Source organism: Colias croceus, chromosome 5, assembly GCF_905220415.1.
Source record: "Colias croceus chromosome 5, ilColCroc2.1".
Taxonomy (NCBI): domain Eukaryota; kingdom Metazoa; phylum Arthropoda; class Insecta; order Lepidoptera; family Pieridae; genus Colias; species Colias croceus.
In genome coordinates this window covers 9012691-9030495 of record NC_059541.1, presented here as the reverse complement: position 1 = coordinate 9030495, position 17805 = coordinate 9012691, and the positions used below count along the sequence as shown (strand labels likewise).

General features: G+C 33.8%; 1 protein-coding gene across 1 annotated transcript in view; it reads left to right on the top strand.

The window, feature by feature from the left end:
• Positions 1 to 281: 281 nt before the first annotated feature.
• The window catches only part of LOC123692134 (cyclic AMP response element-binding protein A), a 104236-nt gene continuing 86712 nt past the window's right edge, over positions 282 to 17805 (top strand). Inside the window, exon 1 of the mRNA XM_045636789.1 lies at positions 282 to 631. Coding sequence (XP_045492745.1) covers positions 569 to 631 — 63 coding nt within the window. The 5' untranslated portion in view covers positions 282 to 568. The remainder of the gene's footprint in view (positions 632 to 17805) is intronic.

The window sequence follows — 17805 nt, the reverse complement described above, 5'->3', positions numbered from 1 at the left end:
AATGTAAATTGCGTTTATAAATTTTATAGAACTAAAAATAACATTGAAAGAATCTTCCAAAAACAACGCACTTTACTACACTACGATTCACACCAACAGCCGGTTGGCAAAACAAATATTTTGTTGGCCAATTACGAAGAACGTGGGCATCCCCGACTCCCGAGTCCTACGTTTACTATGTCAGTTGTCACCGTTTTTACCCCCAATCGCGGCGTATGAATGAGAGCCGAGAGGCTGCGGGCGAGAGGGGGGGAGCCGCACCGCGCCGCACTCGACAGCTGTACTCCGACGCGATAAGGTGTTCCTCGCGCACCGCTTACTTCCTAGCTCGCGTGAAGTGAAATCCTCATAAATATAATCACCCGTAAAAAACAAATGGGCGTCGACAGTGAAACGTGAACTTGTGAAGTGGTGCACCATTTTCACCGTCGACCAGTTGCGGTGCAAGTTTACATTCTTTCCGAGTTTCGCACTCGAGAAAGGACCGTAACGTGACAGTTAGCTGTGTTTGTGATTGGGTGGTAGTTTAAGTGCTAGTCGGCGGCCCGAGAAGAAATCTGGCCCCGACATGGAGAGCTACTTCGATATCTCCAACGACCTAAAGGATGTCTGGGACGCGGACATCGACCCGGTAAGTTGACCTTGTTATCGCATCTTATCTAGCTAAGGTGCAATCTTTTATTTACTACACGTGAGCGAAATTTTCAGATGCAAAACAATGTAAAATAGCATTACGAACGCGATTGTCTCTAATTGTTCGATGATTACATCGCGTTTGACCCTGTTTTCGAGTAATTACGTTTATAATTAGGTACCTATTTCAGGTGGAAACATCTACCTGCATTTGATAAATGACATCATATTTAAAGTCACAACAGAAATGTTTTAAACATTAACTGATAATCAGATAATAATAATTATTAATTTTTTATCGTGCCGACTTTGATCGTGATATCTATTTCTGGTAGGTAACTTTTAATAAAACTAATCATGTTTGAAAGTATGGTTAGTTGTATAAAGTAGGTACATAGGTACATTACATAAACAATAATTAAACAATAATATTTACTTTCAATGTAACGTGCTTGAGAATGCTGAATATAATTTAATTTGATGAACATTTAAAACACATCAGTAATATTATAATGAAATAAAATTGGACATTTAATTACCTATTTGATGATACCTGATTTTATTTTACGTATAAAATTACCGGTACTTTCCCCAAAATATACCTAGGTAGTTAGATACCGGTAATTAAAACGTATGACACATTTTATTATATAATAGTCTAATATATGTACCTATTATCTGTATATGGAAAAGATATGATACCTAGGTAGGTACCTACCTATATCCGGAAAGATTATTATGTTTTAACGCTCGCATTTAAACAATAAAAGAGCATTAGTGTTGTAGCAATTAATTATCGATATAATTTATTGAAGAGATCATTCTACAAAGGTAACTTAGGGTTGTCAATAACCGGTTGTCGACTTTTATTTTAACTAGGCACTTGTAGAACTGGATGTGAATATTTGATCTTCCCATGAGAGTTGCTATGGTAACAAACATCCAACAGGTGGTTACGGACGATTGAAAGTGGAAACAGGGAATGCGACTTTCTAAGTTCTAACGGATAGGTAGTCGGATAAACGAAACTGCAATAGGTATGTACTTAGATAATCTGTCTTTTTATTTATCATCACAATTCTCATCGCATTATTAAGAAATCAAAAAACCATAACACAATACGCACCTGGTTATGTCAAAAATTTCGGGAAGGGGTCATTGAGACGGTGATTGCGGAGCACCTGTAACTCGTTCTCTGCTATGTGTGACGTCACGGTGGCTACCCATCTAAATCACGTGGGATACGCGCGTCAAGAGATGTGTTGTACGCTCAGAGCACATCACATTTGGTCAGGTTACGCGTTCTTATGGTTGCGTACGGTACCCTGGTGCGTCGACCTGGTACGTTGAACTAAGAGGCCCGTGGATTTATTATATTTATTAACATGGCACTGTATAGCGTAAATAAATACTATATTTGGTGGTGTCCAATTTGTTCAAATATATCTGATAATGATCACGGTATTTTTTTTCTTCAAATTGGTATTCCATTACTAACTATACTTAAGTAAATTTTTATGAAATAAAAAAAGAATAAAGTTTAACAATGTTACATGTGTGCAAAAAAGATCTATACATATAGAACATAATATACAATATATCAATGGGGATTTCAATCGTGATATCATAGACGTTATGCTTTTCTAGGAAATTCCAGTCTTCTCATTCGAATTTAGAATGGGTTAAACTCACAAGATGGGTTATCTTGACTTACGTTCTAATAGATGCAGACATTCTGCGTAGATAAGTTTGGGTAAATATTTTTTTCTGGGTGATATAGAGTATCTAGGTATATCTTGTATAAAAAAATTGTAAGAATTGTGAAAACAATGAAACGTAAATTAAACTTTATACAAACGCAACCATCCGGTCGTCTTTGCTATCATTCTGTCTAGACTTCTTAGAAAAGTATAGGGTTGACACTAATTTGATTTTTACGTAATCTAGAGATATTAAAATGTGAATCAATTCAATAAACCCAATAAAAGACTTAAGAGGGCTTATTCAATTTAACGCAAGTCAAAATCTCCGCGATCTATTACGATAGATCGCGGCTTGCGCTATCCTTTTACTATGAACAGCATAAGTCCACAGGAGAGCGCCGAGCAACATGTCCTCTCTCTGGAAAGGCTCGCTGCCGACTGATTTTAATCGGGTCGCGCGCAGTGTTTTATAGTACTTTAAAAAAAATTGTAGAAAAATAATAGAGGTACCTTAGTTGATTTTTTAAATTTTATCTTATAAGTAAGACGTTCTTTTATTGCAATATGTAAAAATTATATTAAACTAAGTCAAATATCTTGGTGAAAATAATCATTTTGTCGACTATAATTTCTAAAAAAATTCACATTGTTCGGATTTTAATTTCGTAAGTTAGGAGTCCAAAATAAAAAAATCTTTTAACTAACTATTTTAATAAGGATTTTTGCAGTTAGTTAAAAAAAATTGTGTGTTAGATCTGTCAGCGATTTCAGATATTTTTAGCTTCGAAATTGACACTAAAAGCGAAATCAAGTAATCATCGGCTCAGTTATCTTGATGGTATTCACAAATACTGTATTAATTGAAAAAAACTCTTAACTAACTATATAGACAATAAAATTTCCTAAAATTATTAGTAATTCATATGTTTGTAAGATAAGTGGTTGATGGACAATCTGGTTTGAAAAATCACATATTTGAGCCAAACAGCGCACGGACCGCGTACACGGCCTTAAACCTAATACGATAAATCCTTTTCCCATTAGCCTAGCCACATAACAAATTAGGTATTTCGAAAGCAATCATACTAAACGTTAATCATAATGGACTTCGAGAATTCTTCCGCTCTCATATTATACTAGTGCCTATAATATTGTACATAGTTATATTCTATATTGTCTATGGCATTTATCGTAACCCTAAGAGTAAGCGAACCATTCTCTATACTGCCAGTATAACGGCATTGTAATGATAATTGAATTTCCTTTTCGAGTTCCGCTTTGAGGTACTGATACGTAGCTTTATTGCAATAACACGGTAAAGTCGAATTGTCGCTGCAATTAAATGGACAATCATTTTATATAACTAATAATATTACGAAGTATTAAATATAAATATGCTCAAAAATATTATGTGTAAAAGTTTACAAAATCGGCAAATTACTCATGTGTGAAACAGTAGATATCTAAAACGAATTCATTCGATTCACTAATCGTCGATTTTCTCTTTTCAACGATAAAATTCCTATAGTTACCTTTAAAAACATCGCCAAATGTAAACTTTCTTTTAATGCTACAAAATGTGATATAAAATTTCAAATTTCGTAAAATGCACCAGTCGCATTAAGAAGCAGCAAATTCATCCTTATTTAAATAAACTTGCAATTATATGTATGTAAAAACGGAACTTTTTCGTTTGCCGGTGGTTCTCGTTAGTGAAGTTCCCAACTCGTGAACTTTTACCCTTTAAAATACGTAGGTGTAAAATTTTATATGAATCAAATTGTTTTACATGAAATACGTACGTGTTCTTAATGTCTACAAGTGGGCGGTGGTTGTAATGCCGTGTTTTCTTATTCTTTAACACTTTCAATTATTTTACATCCAATTAGCGGGCATTATTCTTGTTAAGGTTTCCTTATGAATTAAAAGGCGCTGGTAAGTAATTACTTATTTTATAATGAATTGAGGGAAACAATAACAAAATACAATATTATGACAGTAAAAAGCTGAATTTTATTATGTTTGATATCGTTTTAACTACTTATTTTTTTATCGATTAAAAAACAATTGACGTGCGAAATGAGTACCTACTTATAAATTGGCAATTTCTTTTACTTGAAAGTTTCTTTCTTTACCAAATAGATATTAAAACACAAAATGACCTTGCCCCGGTACCTATGGCAAGGACATTTTTTCTAAACATTTCAATTAGATTTTTACGAAAGCCATTATACAATTTGTATGTAAATAGAGTATATAAATTAAAAACCAATTGTTTATATCGCTCAGCGTATCGCACTTTTATCGGTTTATTATGTAACATGGATCGAAGCAAGTATATTAATGCCTATAATATTATCTACACGTGCCTACTCTTTCTCTCAATTCATAACTTTATATATCAAACTTTTGTTTTAAATTAAATTGGATTTGTATATGTTACAGTCAAAACCCTGAACCAGTCAATAACGTTATTGACCGGTAAAATCAGTTAATAAGGATATTGACTAAGGGCGTCGGTTAATATCCTTATTAACTGATTTTATCTGATTAAACCAGTTAATAACGTTATTGACTAAGGGCGTCGGTCAATATCCTTATTAACTGATTTTAAGTCGAGACATCTAGTCAATATAGGTTTTAACCGACGTGCCCAGTCAAAACTCATAAAAAGTTAAGGACGTTAGTGAAATTAAACTAGAAAATCATTTAAAAAGGTTCATAAAACTTTTTTAACTTTTTTATATTTAAGACTTTTATGTTTTATTAATTAATTCGGGGTATTGTTTGTAAACTGCAACCGCGCGAGAATACGTGCCCCAAAATATTTTTGAAGATGGCAATTGTGTTTTAATAACAACTAGGTTTCCGCCCGCAGCTTCGCCCGCGCAGTCAAAGAAAAACCGCATAGTTCCCGTTCCCGTGGGATTTCCGGGATTGCGTTAGTTTCTGATTTGACGGAGTGACCTGCAGGTGTACTTCGAAGACTGCTACTGGATCTAATAGACGAGTAGAGCTAGGAATGCCGAGTTTGGACTCGTTTTGTTAGTTATGTCGAGACCTTACCTCCGGACTTGATGGAGTGACCTGCAGGTGTACTTCGAAGACTGCTACTGGAACTATTATACGAGTAGAGCTAGGTGTGCCGAGTTTGGGCTCGTTTTGTTAGTTATGTTGAGACCTTACCTCCAGACTTGATGGAGTGACCTGCAGGTGTACTTCGAAGACTGCTACTAGAACTAATAGACGAGTAGAGCTAGGTGTGCCGAGTTTGGGCTCGTTTTGTTAGTTATGTCGAGACCTTACCTCCGGACTTGATGGAATGACCAGCAGGTGTACTTCGAAGACTGCTACTGGAACTATTATACGAGTAGAGCTAGGTATGCCGAGTTTGGGCTCGTTTTGTTAGTTATGTTGAGACCTTACCTCCAGACTTGATGGAGTGACCTGCAGGTGTACTTCGAAGACTGCTACTAGAACTAATAGACGAGTAGAGCTAGGTGTGCCGAGTTTGGGCTCGTTTTGTTAGTTATGTCGAGACCTTACCTCCGGACTTGATGGAATGACCAGCAGGTGTACTTCGAAGACTGCTACTGGAACTATTATACGAGTAGAGCTAGGTGTGCCGAGTTTGGGCTCGTTTTGTTAGTTACGTTGAGACCTTACCTCCGGACTTGATGGAGTGACCTGCAGGTGTACTTCGAAGACTGCTACTGGAACTAATAGACGAGTAGTACACCTGCAGGTCACTCCATCAAGTCAGGAGGTAAGGTCTCAACGTAACTAACAAAACAAGCCCAAACTCGGCACACCTAGCTCTACTCGTCTATTAGTTCCAGTAGCAGTCTTCGAAGTACACCTGCAGGTCACTCCATCAAGTCTGGAGGTAAGGTCTCAACATAACTAACAAAACGAGCCCAAACTCGGCACACCTAGCTCTACTCGTATAATAGTTCCAGTAGCAGTCTTCGAAGTACACCTGCTGGTCATTCCATCAAGTCCGGAGGTAAGGTCTCGACATAACTAACAAAACGAGCCCAAACTCGGCACACCTAGCTCTACTCGTCTATTAGTTCTAGTAGCAGTCTTCGAAGTACACCTGCAGGTCACTCCATCAAGTCTGGAGGTAAGGTCTCAACATAACTAACAAAACGAGCCCAAACTCGGCACACCTAGCTCTACTCGTATAATAGTTCCAGTAGCAGTCTTCGAAGTACACCTGCAGGTCACTCCATCAAGTCCGGAGGTAAGGTCTCGACATAACTAACAAAACGAGTCCAAACTCGGCATTCCTAGCTCTACTCGTCTATTAGATCCAGTAGCAGTCTTCGAAGTACACCTGCAGGTCACTCCGTCAAATCAGAAACTAACGCAATCCCGGAAATCCCACGGGAACGGGAACTATGCGGTTTTTCTTTGACTGCGCGGGCGAAGCTGCGGGCGGAAACCTAGTTGTTATTAAAACACAATTGCCATCTTCAAAAATATTTTGGGGCACGTATTCTCGCGCGGTTGCAGTTTACAAACAATACCCCGAATTAATTAATAAAACATAAAAGTCTTAAATATAAAAAAGTTAAAAAAGTTTTATGAACCTTTTTAAATGATTTTCTAGTTTAATTTCACTAACGTCCTTAACTTTTTATGAGTTTTGACTGGGCACGTCGGTTAAAACCTATATTGACTAGATGTCTCGACTTAAAATCAGTTAATAAGGATATTGACCGATGCCCTTAGTCAATAACGTTATTAACTGGTTTAATCAGATAAAATCAGTTAATAAGGATATTAACCGACGCCCTTAGTCAATATCCTTATTAACTGATTTTACCGGTCAATAACGTTATTGACTGGTTCAGGGTTTTGACTGTAACATATACATACATATTACTTACTGTGCCATTTTACTCCTGCAAATGGTTTTGAAACTAAAAATATTTTTTATATTATGTTACGTAAATAAGTAGTGTTTTATAATTGAATTAATTCCTTCGCTAATTTGCAGCAATAAATATTGATAATAATATTAGTACTGCAATAGTTATACTTATGTTACCTTCCAGTTAAATCAGCGTTATATAACTTCAAGGATTTATGGGTTTTCTCCTAAGAAAGTTTTAGCACTATTGTCGCAATCAGCTCATTAGTGCCGATTTTTCACCTATGAGCAACGCAACCGAACCTAATTAGTTAAAAATCGAGATATATATTATGTATCACGATTTTGTTTGTTATATCGAACAATGGGCATATTACGTAAATATGTACCAGTTGGTTGCGTCATTCACGATGTATCGAATGGTATCGCTTCAAAAACAAGATGTTGACACAAGTGCACTGAAACCACATTGTTGCCGCTCGGTCCCGTATTTATTAATATTTATTCATTTAACGATAACTCCACATATCTGCACATGCGATAACGGAATCCGGGATTTTTTTTTCAGCGCCGCTTTAAGTGGCAACTGGCAACACGATTATCTTGTCAGTGTCACTTTATACTGACATTTGACAATTAAAACTGTTTTGGCATGATATGGGCCTTTTACTTCCACTCACGATACATTGAAATAAAATTAACTAAAGAGATTTTAAACTTTTCTCTTTAAATTATCTGCAATGTTAAATTCTTAGCGAAAGTTATAATATATAAAATATGAAAATATGTAACTGGAACTTAACTGTACATTATAATTGCCGTAAAAACAAGACCGAGAATTGAGATTTGTCAAAAAGTGGAACCTACCGTGGAAATGGAATGATCACGAACCGACCTTTATCAAAGTAAAGGCACAGATTTCCCAGGGTAATAAAATCAAGGACGTACCGCAGCGCAGAGCCAAACTGAAGGGCCACATATTAGACACATTCCCCATAACACACGAAACCTTAAAGCTTTGACATTTATAAAAGATTAACGATTAAATTGACCAAGATTCCGACCTTAATTAGAAGATTAATTGCCTTTTAAAACATAATTTTGATTTGATTATCAAATCGCATCTAGAAATTAAACGGCTAATGAATAATGTAACCGGAGCGAGTTTCTTTTTGAGCATTGCAACCCTGTCTCTCGTTTCGTTTCACGTGAAAGGCGCGGGAACGGCGCTAGTTTGCATTCCTCTCACCTTGCGCGGTCGCACCACGAATTTAGAGAGTCAAGCTGACTAACAATTGTCATTCTTCATTAGCACCGTCTAGCGGCACATTTTTCTCGGCATGCTTAATGGTGCATACCTGTTTAGGTTATACTAACTGTTAGTAGCGTCAGCGTCACGCTGTACCGTTCATTAATATAAACAAAGGTTGACAATAGCGGTTCTATTGCTTTTGTTATGCATTGCGTTACAGCCAACTATAAGGTATTAGTTATTTCTTCCCTTAAAATTTCTGTAAATAATAATTAAGAAAAAAGTAATGTCGAATCGTAACAACTTTAACGCTAAAGAATAAGATAAATTACCTAACACGATAATTCATTTGTTTATTAGGAATTGATTACTCAGTAAATGAGTGTTTCCATTAAGAAACTGCTACTTTAGCTAATGTAACTAAAGGCAATTTAAGGTAATTGAAAAATTGTTCAGTCGAATGCATCTATTTCTAGCATTTAACCGCAGAGTAGTTGTTTGTACAAATTGAAATTCTGTGATGGAATTTCATACTGTTTTGTAATGTTTTCACGCCGTGTGGTATTATGTAATAGAAGTAGATATAAATAATGTGCCATTTGCAGTTCGATTTGTTATTTATTTACCTTTTGTTCTTATACGTTTCAGAACGTCATGTTTTATTTATATTATTTGGTTTTATACATGAAAATCCGACCATTTTCGTCTATTCTGTCTAATAAGTAAAAGTAGAATAGAATAGAATAGAAAACACTTTATTGCACACAAAAACAAAATTTACAGAAACGATATTATTACTTATATAATAAAGTATTTCATTGCTCTACATTAAGAATATCTTTCATTCACATTAGATAACTGTTTCTATTTTTAACATATTCAATTTCCGTTCTTTACACTTTACTTTGAGTCTTTTTGAAATCATTGTAAGTAGTGGAAGATTTTCTACAATCTATAAAATGGATGCCTTTATCCTTTGAGTCCTCTGACCCATTCATATTCACTTGCTTTGAAATACATCTTTGTTAGATAAATATTGTGTTTACACAATGCGTTAGATGGATGCGTGTCCTATTTTTTATTGATTTAATTTTTAAAATAAAATATGTACCTAAATTGAATGCTGATGCATGTCCACTGCATATTCATGTATAATTTATCTATAATGCATTTATATAAAAAATAGCTAACGAATAAAACATAAAATCTCTATTTAAACTAATCAATAAACTGTACGTTTAAATTTTGAACTTTATCAAACTAACTACGTCGCTATTCGTTCTATACCTTAAAAACAATGAGAAATCTTAACAAATCGTACCTACCTTATCAGCACGCAGTTACATAACTGTTATTGAGGTATTTTCTCCGTGTCCACAATTTGACCTCTGATAATGCGACCTCTGACTTTTGGATAAAGTAAAATTAAGATATTTTGCACAAATTGAAGGTCATCATATGTAAAACAGTGCCCCACCTCGTTTGTGTGTCACAGATAGGCAAATGTACCTATCAATAATTCTAAAATATATATGATAGATAAAATATAACGATTTCAACTGAGCTCTCTTGTTCAGTGTTCTAGCAAGTTTTCCTCCTATGGACATTTTATGTAAAGGAATAATAATTCTAAAATCGCTCAAGTAATTTATATACCTGCGTCATTTGATTTAAAAGGTAATAAAATACTTATTGAAACGATAGTAGCTTTTCGCCTACGGACATACCTATCACACTATCGCGATATCCTTTTCCCATAAGAATTTGAATCACTTTTCCTTCCTGTGTGTCAAGTTTTGCTACGTCCAACCTATCTTGTTTCGTTCTTCATGGTTTATCTCAATATCATGGTACCTAATTCCTTCCGAAGCTAAAGTGATAAAATGTTTGAACCACTAATTCATATTCTTGAAGGAATTTAAAGATTAAATTCAACATTCTTCACCCTAAAGTTTCAAGCAATTTCTATCAACAATTTTGGACATCTTCGCCATATAGATATTTCGTAGTCAATTTATTTACATCTCTGGTTTATTTCAGTTTCAATATTTATCATTATTTTATAACAAAGAATACGCATAGCGAATTATCATTAGGTACACTATCGAAAAAATTATCTAGAATATACTTGCATTGCTATCGGTACATTTAATTAAAATAAACGTAAGTGATAACAGTCCAGCCTGGCTTAAATTGCATGGCCGTGCGATACTTAAGAGCCCATGATTTTGAAAGTTTAGGCATTTTAGGCGCTGAGACGGCTCGCGCCCGCGTTCCGCAGGAGCCGGCGCGACATGAACTCCGGTGACCTATGGAGACGGGCGAGCACGCCACAGTATAAATAAATCAGTAGTTCGATTTTATTTGCTATCGTAGGAATGTTGTTGATAAATAAATTTACTATTTATCCTATACCATTAAACGAGCAATATTTGCATATTTATATATTTGTTTGTATATATACAGTGTGGAAATTTTCGATGTGCCCTGAAAGGAAAGTACTTGAAATACTAGGGATAGCAAATTTTTCTGAAAGGAAACATTCCTTTTTCAAATTTTATTTTATTATTCAAATCGATAGAACAATATAAAAGATAATTTATTGTTAATTTCTCGTTTCTTATTGTAGCATCAACATCATCTAAACATAAAGAACGCTTCTGGTTTATTGGTCTTTAATTTTATAAATACATTTAAAGTTTAAAATGAAACTCTCGTTCTGGATACATCAATAATTTATTTTCTTCTGAAAATATTGGTAATAATAATTAAAAGTAAAACAAATAAAAAAGGCAAAATAATAATTGAATTTTGTAAATTGAAGTCTTGCACCGCAAACATGTTTAAGGACGTTGTCACATCTTAATATATGTATATCTTAATATCTTAATCCTACTAATATTATAAATGCGAAAGTTTGTATGGATGTATGTTACTCTTTCTTTTTATATGTTTGTTACTCTTTCACGTAAAAACTACTGAACCGATTACAATGAAATTTAGCACACATATAGAGGGTAACTTGGATTAACACATAGCATAGTTTTTATCCCGGAATTCCCACGGGAACGGGAACTGTGCCGGTTTTCCTTTACAAACGCGGGCGAAGCCGCGGGCGGAAATCTAGTACATATAATATCTGCGTTACTCAAATTTAGGTATCTAATAACGTCGCAACGTGGTGCGCGGGAACATCACGCTCACGTAAACATAGCACATTCCATTTTATAGACCATCTTCAAACTTGATATTATATTATTTTTATTGAAATTGATTCTAGAAGATTACTGGGAACTTTAAAAATTCATTTTGTCTTTTTTATTAGTAGGTACGATCCTGATAAGTATGTTAGTGTATTCAACCAACTTAAAAAAGTGTGACTATTTTACAACAATTTGAATAATAATCAATTAATGAATTGTATTATTGTATACAATATCGAAGCTTATTAAGAAATGTATAAAATACTTTTTTATGAATTATTAATTATTATCATACATCATAATATTATGTTACCGGTAATATATTAAACCCTTCTTAGAAAATGTTTGTTATTCCGAGAAACGGTCGGAATGAAATTTCAAATTATAATCGTCACATTACCTATGATATCTTTAAATCTGAACTTTTCCTAAGTAGCAAATGTGGGTGGTTTTTGGTGTAGCGATTAACCAATATGAAGTCAAAACTAAAATCCAAAATGGCGCCGACGAAAATTTTAAATGTTTTCGTCATGGGTGTCATTTTCAAAGAGTTGGAGTAGCTATTAATAAATATGAGGTCAAATCTAAAATCCAAAGTGGCGCCGACGAAAATTTGACATCATTTCGTCACGGGTGTCATTTTCATGGTTTTTGGGCTAGATATTAACCAATATGAGGTCAAAATCAAAATCCAAGATGGCGCTGAGGAAAATTCGACATCTTTTCGTGATGAGTGTCTTTTTCATGGTTTTTGGGGTAGCTATTTACCAATGTGAGGTCAAAACTAAAATTCAAGATGGTGTCGACGAAAATTTTACATCTTTACGGCATGAGTGTCATTTTCAAGGTTTTTGAGACAGCTTTTTACAAATCCCCAATGTTACCGTGGATAATTAGGTATATTTTTCTTACTCCTTTAAAGTAAACATAAATAAAATAACAAAAACGTTTACAACTACAGTTTTGTAGACAGTCTTAAAAACAATTTTAAAGAACATTGAAATGCATATTTAGTAATGTAATATATATGTTACCGGAAATGTATGAAATCAAGGAATTGTATACAATTCCTAGGAAATGTGTACAATTCCGATACCATTTAGGAAATGTATAAAATATTGTTTAAAAAACTATTTAATGCATGCATATCCTAGGAAATGTATAATCTTCCTAGGAATTGTATACAATTCCTATATCGTATTTCCTAATACGAATGTGTAAAGTAAATGCTTTCTGTAATAAAACACGTTGTTATTTTTTTTATTATAGCTCTTATTGATACAATCGGGTAACAGTCATACCGTAAAATTGTAATAATATTATGTTCATATTATTATCTTCGATCGTTCGATCTTCGTTGACGGAGCCCCGCGAAGCGGGGCTCCTATGTCTGTGTAGTTTTTTTTTAACAAACCTAACCTAACCTAACCTAACGGCTAACCTAACCTAACTTTGAGGGCGAATATCTCGGCTATTTTTGATTTTAGAGAAAAGTTGTTCCTATAAAACATGCTTATATAAGCGTAATCTTTACGATAAAACAATAATAAATAGGTGTTATAATGATACCAACTCCATCAAAATTTTTTAAGTCCTGCGCCCCCTTTGCTTTAGTCCAACCCTTGCCTGCGACATATCAATATCTTAAATGTTTTACATTTCCGATAGCTATTTAGGAATTGTATAGATTTCCTAGGAAATGTGTATAAAATAATTTATTTCACACATTTCCTTACAATTTTAGGAATTGCATACATTTCCTAGGAATTGTATACAATGACGGATTACATACATTTCCTGTAACATATATAAAACGTAACTCTGTGGCAATCATGTTAATATTCTAACAAATATATTCGCTTAACTTTTTTTAAAATAAAGTTCATCTAAAACATTAAAACGAAGAGAATAAAATAATAAAGAGCGTGTGTGCCGAGATAACGTGTCAGAAGTGAAACTTCTTTGGCGAGATTTATAGATACCAAAATCACCGCCTTGCTCCATAACATGACAGTTGCAGTATTACCATGACGCGTTCTTGAAATTTTTACTCTCAATGCGTCTAAAGAAGTTTCACTTCAAAAGGCTATTATCTGTGTACAGTTCCACAGAATTTGAATTCTGCTCGAAAAATATGTAAACGGTTGTAAGAAAAATATACCAAATTATCGACGGTTACATTGGGGATTTGTTAATAGCTGTCTCAGAAACCTTGAAAATGACACCCATGCCGAAAACATATAAAATGTCCGTCAGCACCATCTTGGATTCTAGTTTTGACCTCATATTGGTTAATAGCTACACCAAAAACCATGAAAATGACACCCGTGACGAAAAGATGTAAAATTTTTGTCGGCGCCATCTTGGATTTTAGTTTTTACCTCATTTTGGTTAATAGCTACCCCAAAAACAATGAAAATGACACCCGTGACGAAAAGATGTAAAGTTTTCGTCCGCGCCATCTTGGATTATAGTTTTCACCTCATATTCGCTAATAGCTACCCCAAAAACCATGAAAATGACACCCATGACGAAAAGATGTAAAATTTTCGTCGGCGCCCTCTTGGATTATAGTTTTGACCTCATATTCGTTAATAGCTACCCCAAAAACCATGAAAATGACACCCATCACGAAAATAAGTCATATTTTTCGTCGGCGCCATTTTGGATTTTAGTTTTGACCTCATATTGGTTAATAGCTACCCCAAAAACCATGAAAATGACACCCATGACGAAAAGATGTAAAATTTTCGTCGGCGCCATCTTGGATTATAGTTTTGACCTCATATTCGTTAATAGCTACCCCAAAAACCATGAAAATAACACCCATCACGAAAATAAGTCAAATTTTTCGTCGGCGCCATCTTGGATTTTAGTTTTGTCCTCATATTCGTTAATAGCTACCCCAAAAACCATGAAAATGACACCCATCACGAAAATAAGTCAAATTTTTCGTCGGCGCCATCTTGGATTTTAGTTTTGACCTCATATTCGTTAATAGCTACCCCAAAAACCATGAAAATGACACCCATCACGAAAAAAAGTCAAATTTTCGTCGGCGCCATCTTGGATTGTTGTTTCATAAAAATAATATTTGTCATACTCATACAGATCAACCAACATCATAATAGTCTTCCTACAGACTAGTACTTCAAAACTTTGCCGCTATTCCTATTCAACAACCCATAAAAAAGAGGGTCTCAGGCAAGGTAATTTTTAAAACATAATTTTAAATCTATACATATAATAAATCTGTAGAAGGGTCAATTCTGTACATTGAAAATATTGAAAAAAATTACTAGCAGGGGGTGTTACTGGATCGATACCAAACCCAAATATGTGATTAAAAAAAATTTTGTCTGTCTGTCTGTCTGTCTGTATGTGAAGACAATGAAGACATCACGTGAAAACTACCGGTTCGATTTCGATGAAACTTGGTATAATTATACATTATTATCCTGGGCGTAAAATAGGATACTTTTGATCCTGGAATAATACGTAGAAAAAAAATTGTTCTGTAGTAGGTACCGCGAACACACGTTGCGTATTATTATAGACCTAGCCGTATTTGGGTCCAATAGATATTTATAAGATGTCATTGTCCGAGTTACTCAAAATGGAGAAATAAACCATCCACGCAAAGACCGACATCCGCGCGGACAGAGTCGCGGGCGGAAGCTAGTTACAAATAATTGTAATATGAAACTTGTGTTGATTTGAAGAATAAAATAGAAAATTTTATTTTTTTACATTTTTAGTTCTTTCGATTCCCGGCCGAAGAAAATGAATTTTTGAAAATCTTTGAATGCAGGTCTATTTCTTTTTAAAAATAAAGGAATGTTTCCTTTCAGCAAAATTTGCTATCTCCAGTATTTCTAGTACTTTCACCCAGGGCACATCGAAAATTTCCACACTGTATTTACAAACAAATTTACAAACAAATATACATATATAAATATGCAAATATTGCTCGTTTAACAGTATAGATTAAGAAGTTAATTTATTTACACCAACAATAGGTAAAATAAATTTAATAAAATTAAACTACTGATTTATTTATATTGTGGCGTGCTCGCCGTTGTACTTGCCGCTCGGTTCTAATTAAAACGAGCGGCGACTACAACGTGGTCGGGAGCAAAACTAGCACAGGTCCTCCCTCGATGACGTCCGGTTGGACTTTGGTGGCACTGGCGTGGTGCGCGCGAGTCGTAATTTACGTATTATATTTTATATAAAAAAAATAAGGGCTAAATTATATATCTATCCAAAAATTCTTCTGTAAAACCTGATTAGTAAATGAAATGTAAAATTTTCATAAAAATAGCGTTTCCCTAATTCGCATAAAACTGTATCTGCTTTCAAAATCGATGCAACTTCTGATTTTTTTTTTATCGAGTTAAATGTTTAATATTGTGTTTCTATCCAAAAATTCCACTAGATCAAACGTTTATCTGTACTATATATTTTTTTAGGATTTTAAATATGATGATTTCTTTGAAAAAAACATGATTTAGAAACATGAATTTCGTATCAAGGCCCCTTAATTCATGGCTAAATAATTGAGTATCAAAATGACGTATGTAGATTAGTATATTATTTTTCCCAATTGAGCCTTTTTTAAAAGACATTCTCCGAAATTTACATAAACGACTAACTATAATAACTAGTTAGTTCATGATTCTTAGGTTTTATGTTTTGAAGTACATATAGTTATACATAATTAGATGCATTTTTCTATATTTTATCTTTATCTCATCATCATCATCATCATCATATAAATCGGGCTATCTTTATCTAAGAGTAAGTAAATAGCATTAATTTTTCGTGAAATAAATTCTGTTAGCATACTTTCATTATAATTTTATGTGAGTAATTATTCTCGGTGCTTAAGTATGAAAGGAAATCTCGACCGTGTTCGGTATTTTTAATTCGGCCGGTCATTGTTAAACTTTTATCATATTTTTAATGTTGTCTTATCAATGCAATTAGTACATTCTCTTAAAAATTGTAATTGGATAACTGTTATCTTGGTCCAGATGACCTGCAAGTTTTTTGACCGCTAATTTTAATTTGTTTTTTTAAACAAAATATTCTCATGAATACGAGTGTATCCCACGGCCATTATTTCATAGTACTTGTGTGTTATACAAATTCTGAAAATAATACGTGAGAACTATGAATGCATTGCAAGATATTCAGATGTAAGTAATAAAATGTTAGGAATTCTCCATCAAAATTTCAAAATATTAGTCAAAAGTGTTGTGTAAATGTAATTTTTTAGCATTTATATTCAAAATGCGTCTGACAGTCAAAATTATCAGTTTCTAATATATGTATTAAGTTGTATTAATATTAGAAATTGCATACAAATGTTATTGAAACATCATAAGATTTATATTGCGTCGATCACCTTTAAATGTTTTTGGTAAAACTACTTTCTATTGATTGCGTTTCTCGCCACATGTATTATCATATCTAGAAATCCCGTTCGTAACTCGCCTGGTAACAACCGGTCTGTTAATTATATTAATACATTGTAGGATTCTAAACAGGTATGCAATTGTAATTAATTATTATCTATGGTAACTTGTGAGACAGACGTAAAATGTGATTTGATAAATTATGTGGTGCGTCTAAATCAAATTCTAATATTCGGGTCTAATGAGCGAATAACTTCAATAAAAATCTAGTAGGATATTCATTTCTATTAGCCGTGAAGTCGAAAGATGATAATATCTACATCAAGAACACAACAAACGAGAAAGAGGAGCAGTAATAAATTATCATTCTTAACTCAATTTTTAATTAGGTCGAGAAAATAATCATTATTAATACAAATGTATAGGTTTTTGACCATGTTCTGTTCAATTCTCCTGAAGACGACACTTATGAACTGACCATACTACCACTAAATCAATTTCATAATTTTATTAACTCTCAAACCTCCTTAGTCCTTAGTTTAGATGCAAAAATAGAGTAGATGTGTACACATAAATACTACCAAATTTTATAAACATTATCCTAATTCTATTTTATAAAAAAATATAATCCAATCTTGCACTTATATCACAGGTAAGTAAATTTCATTCGTATCTAATTGTAAAACAGTTCCACTTACGCAACACAACAACGTCG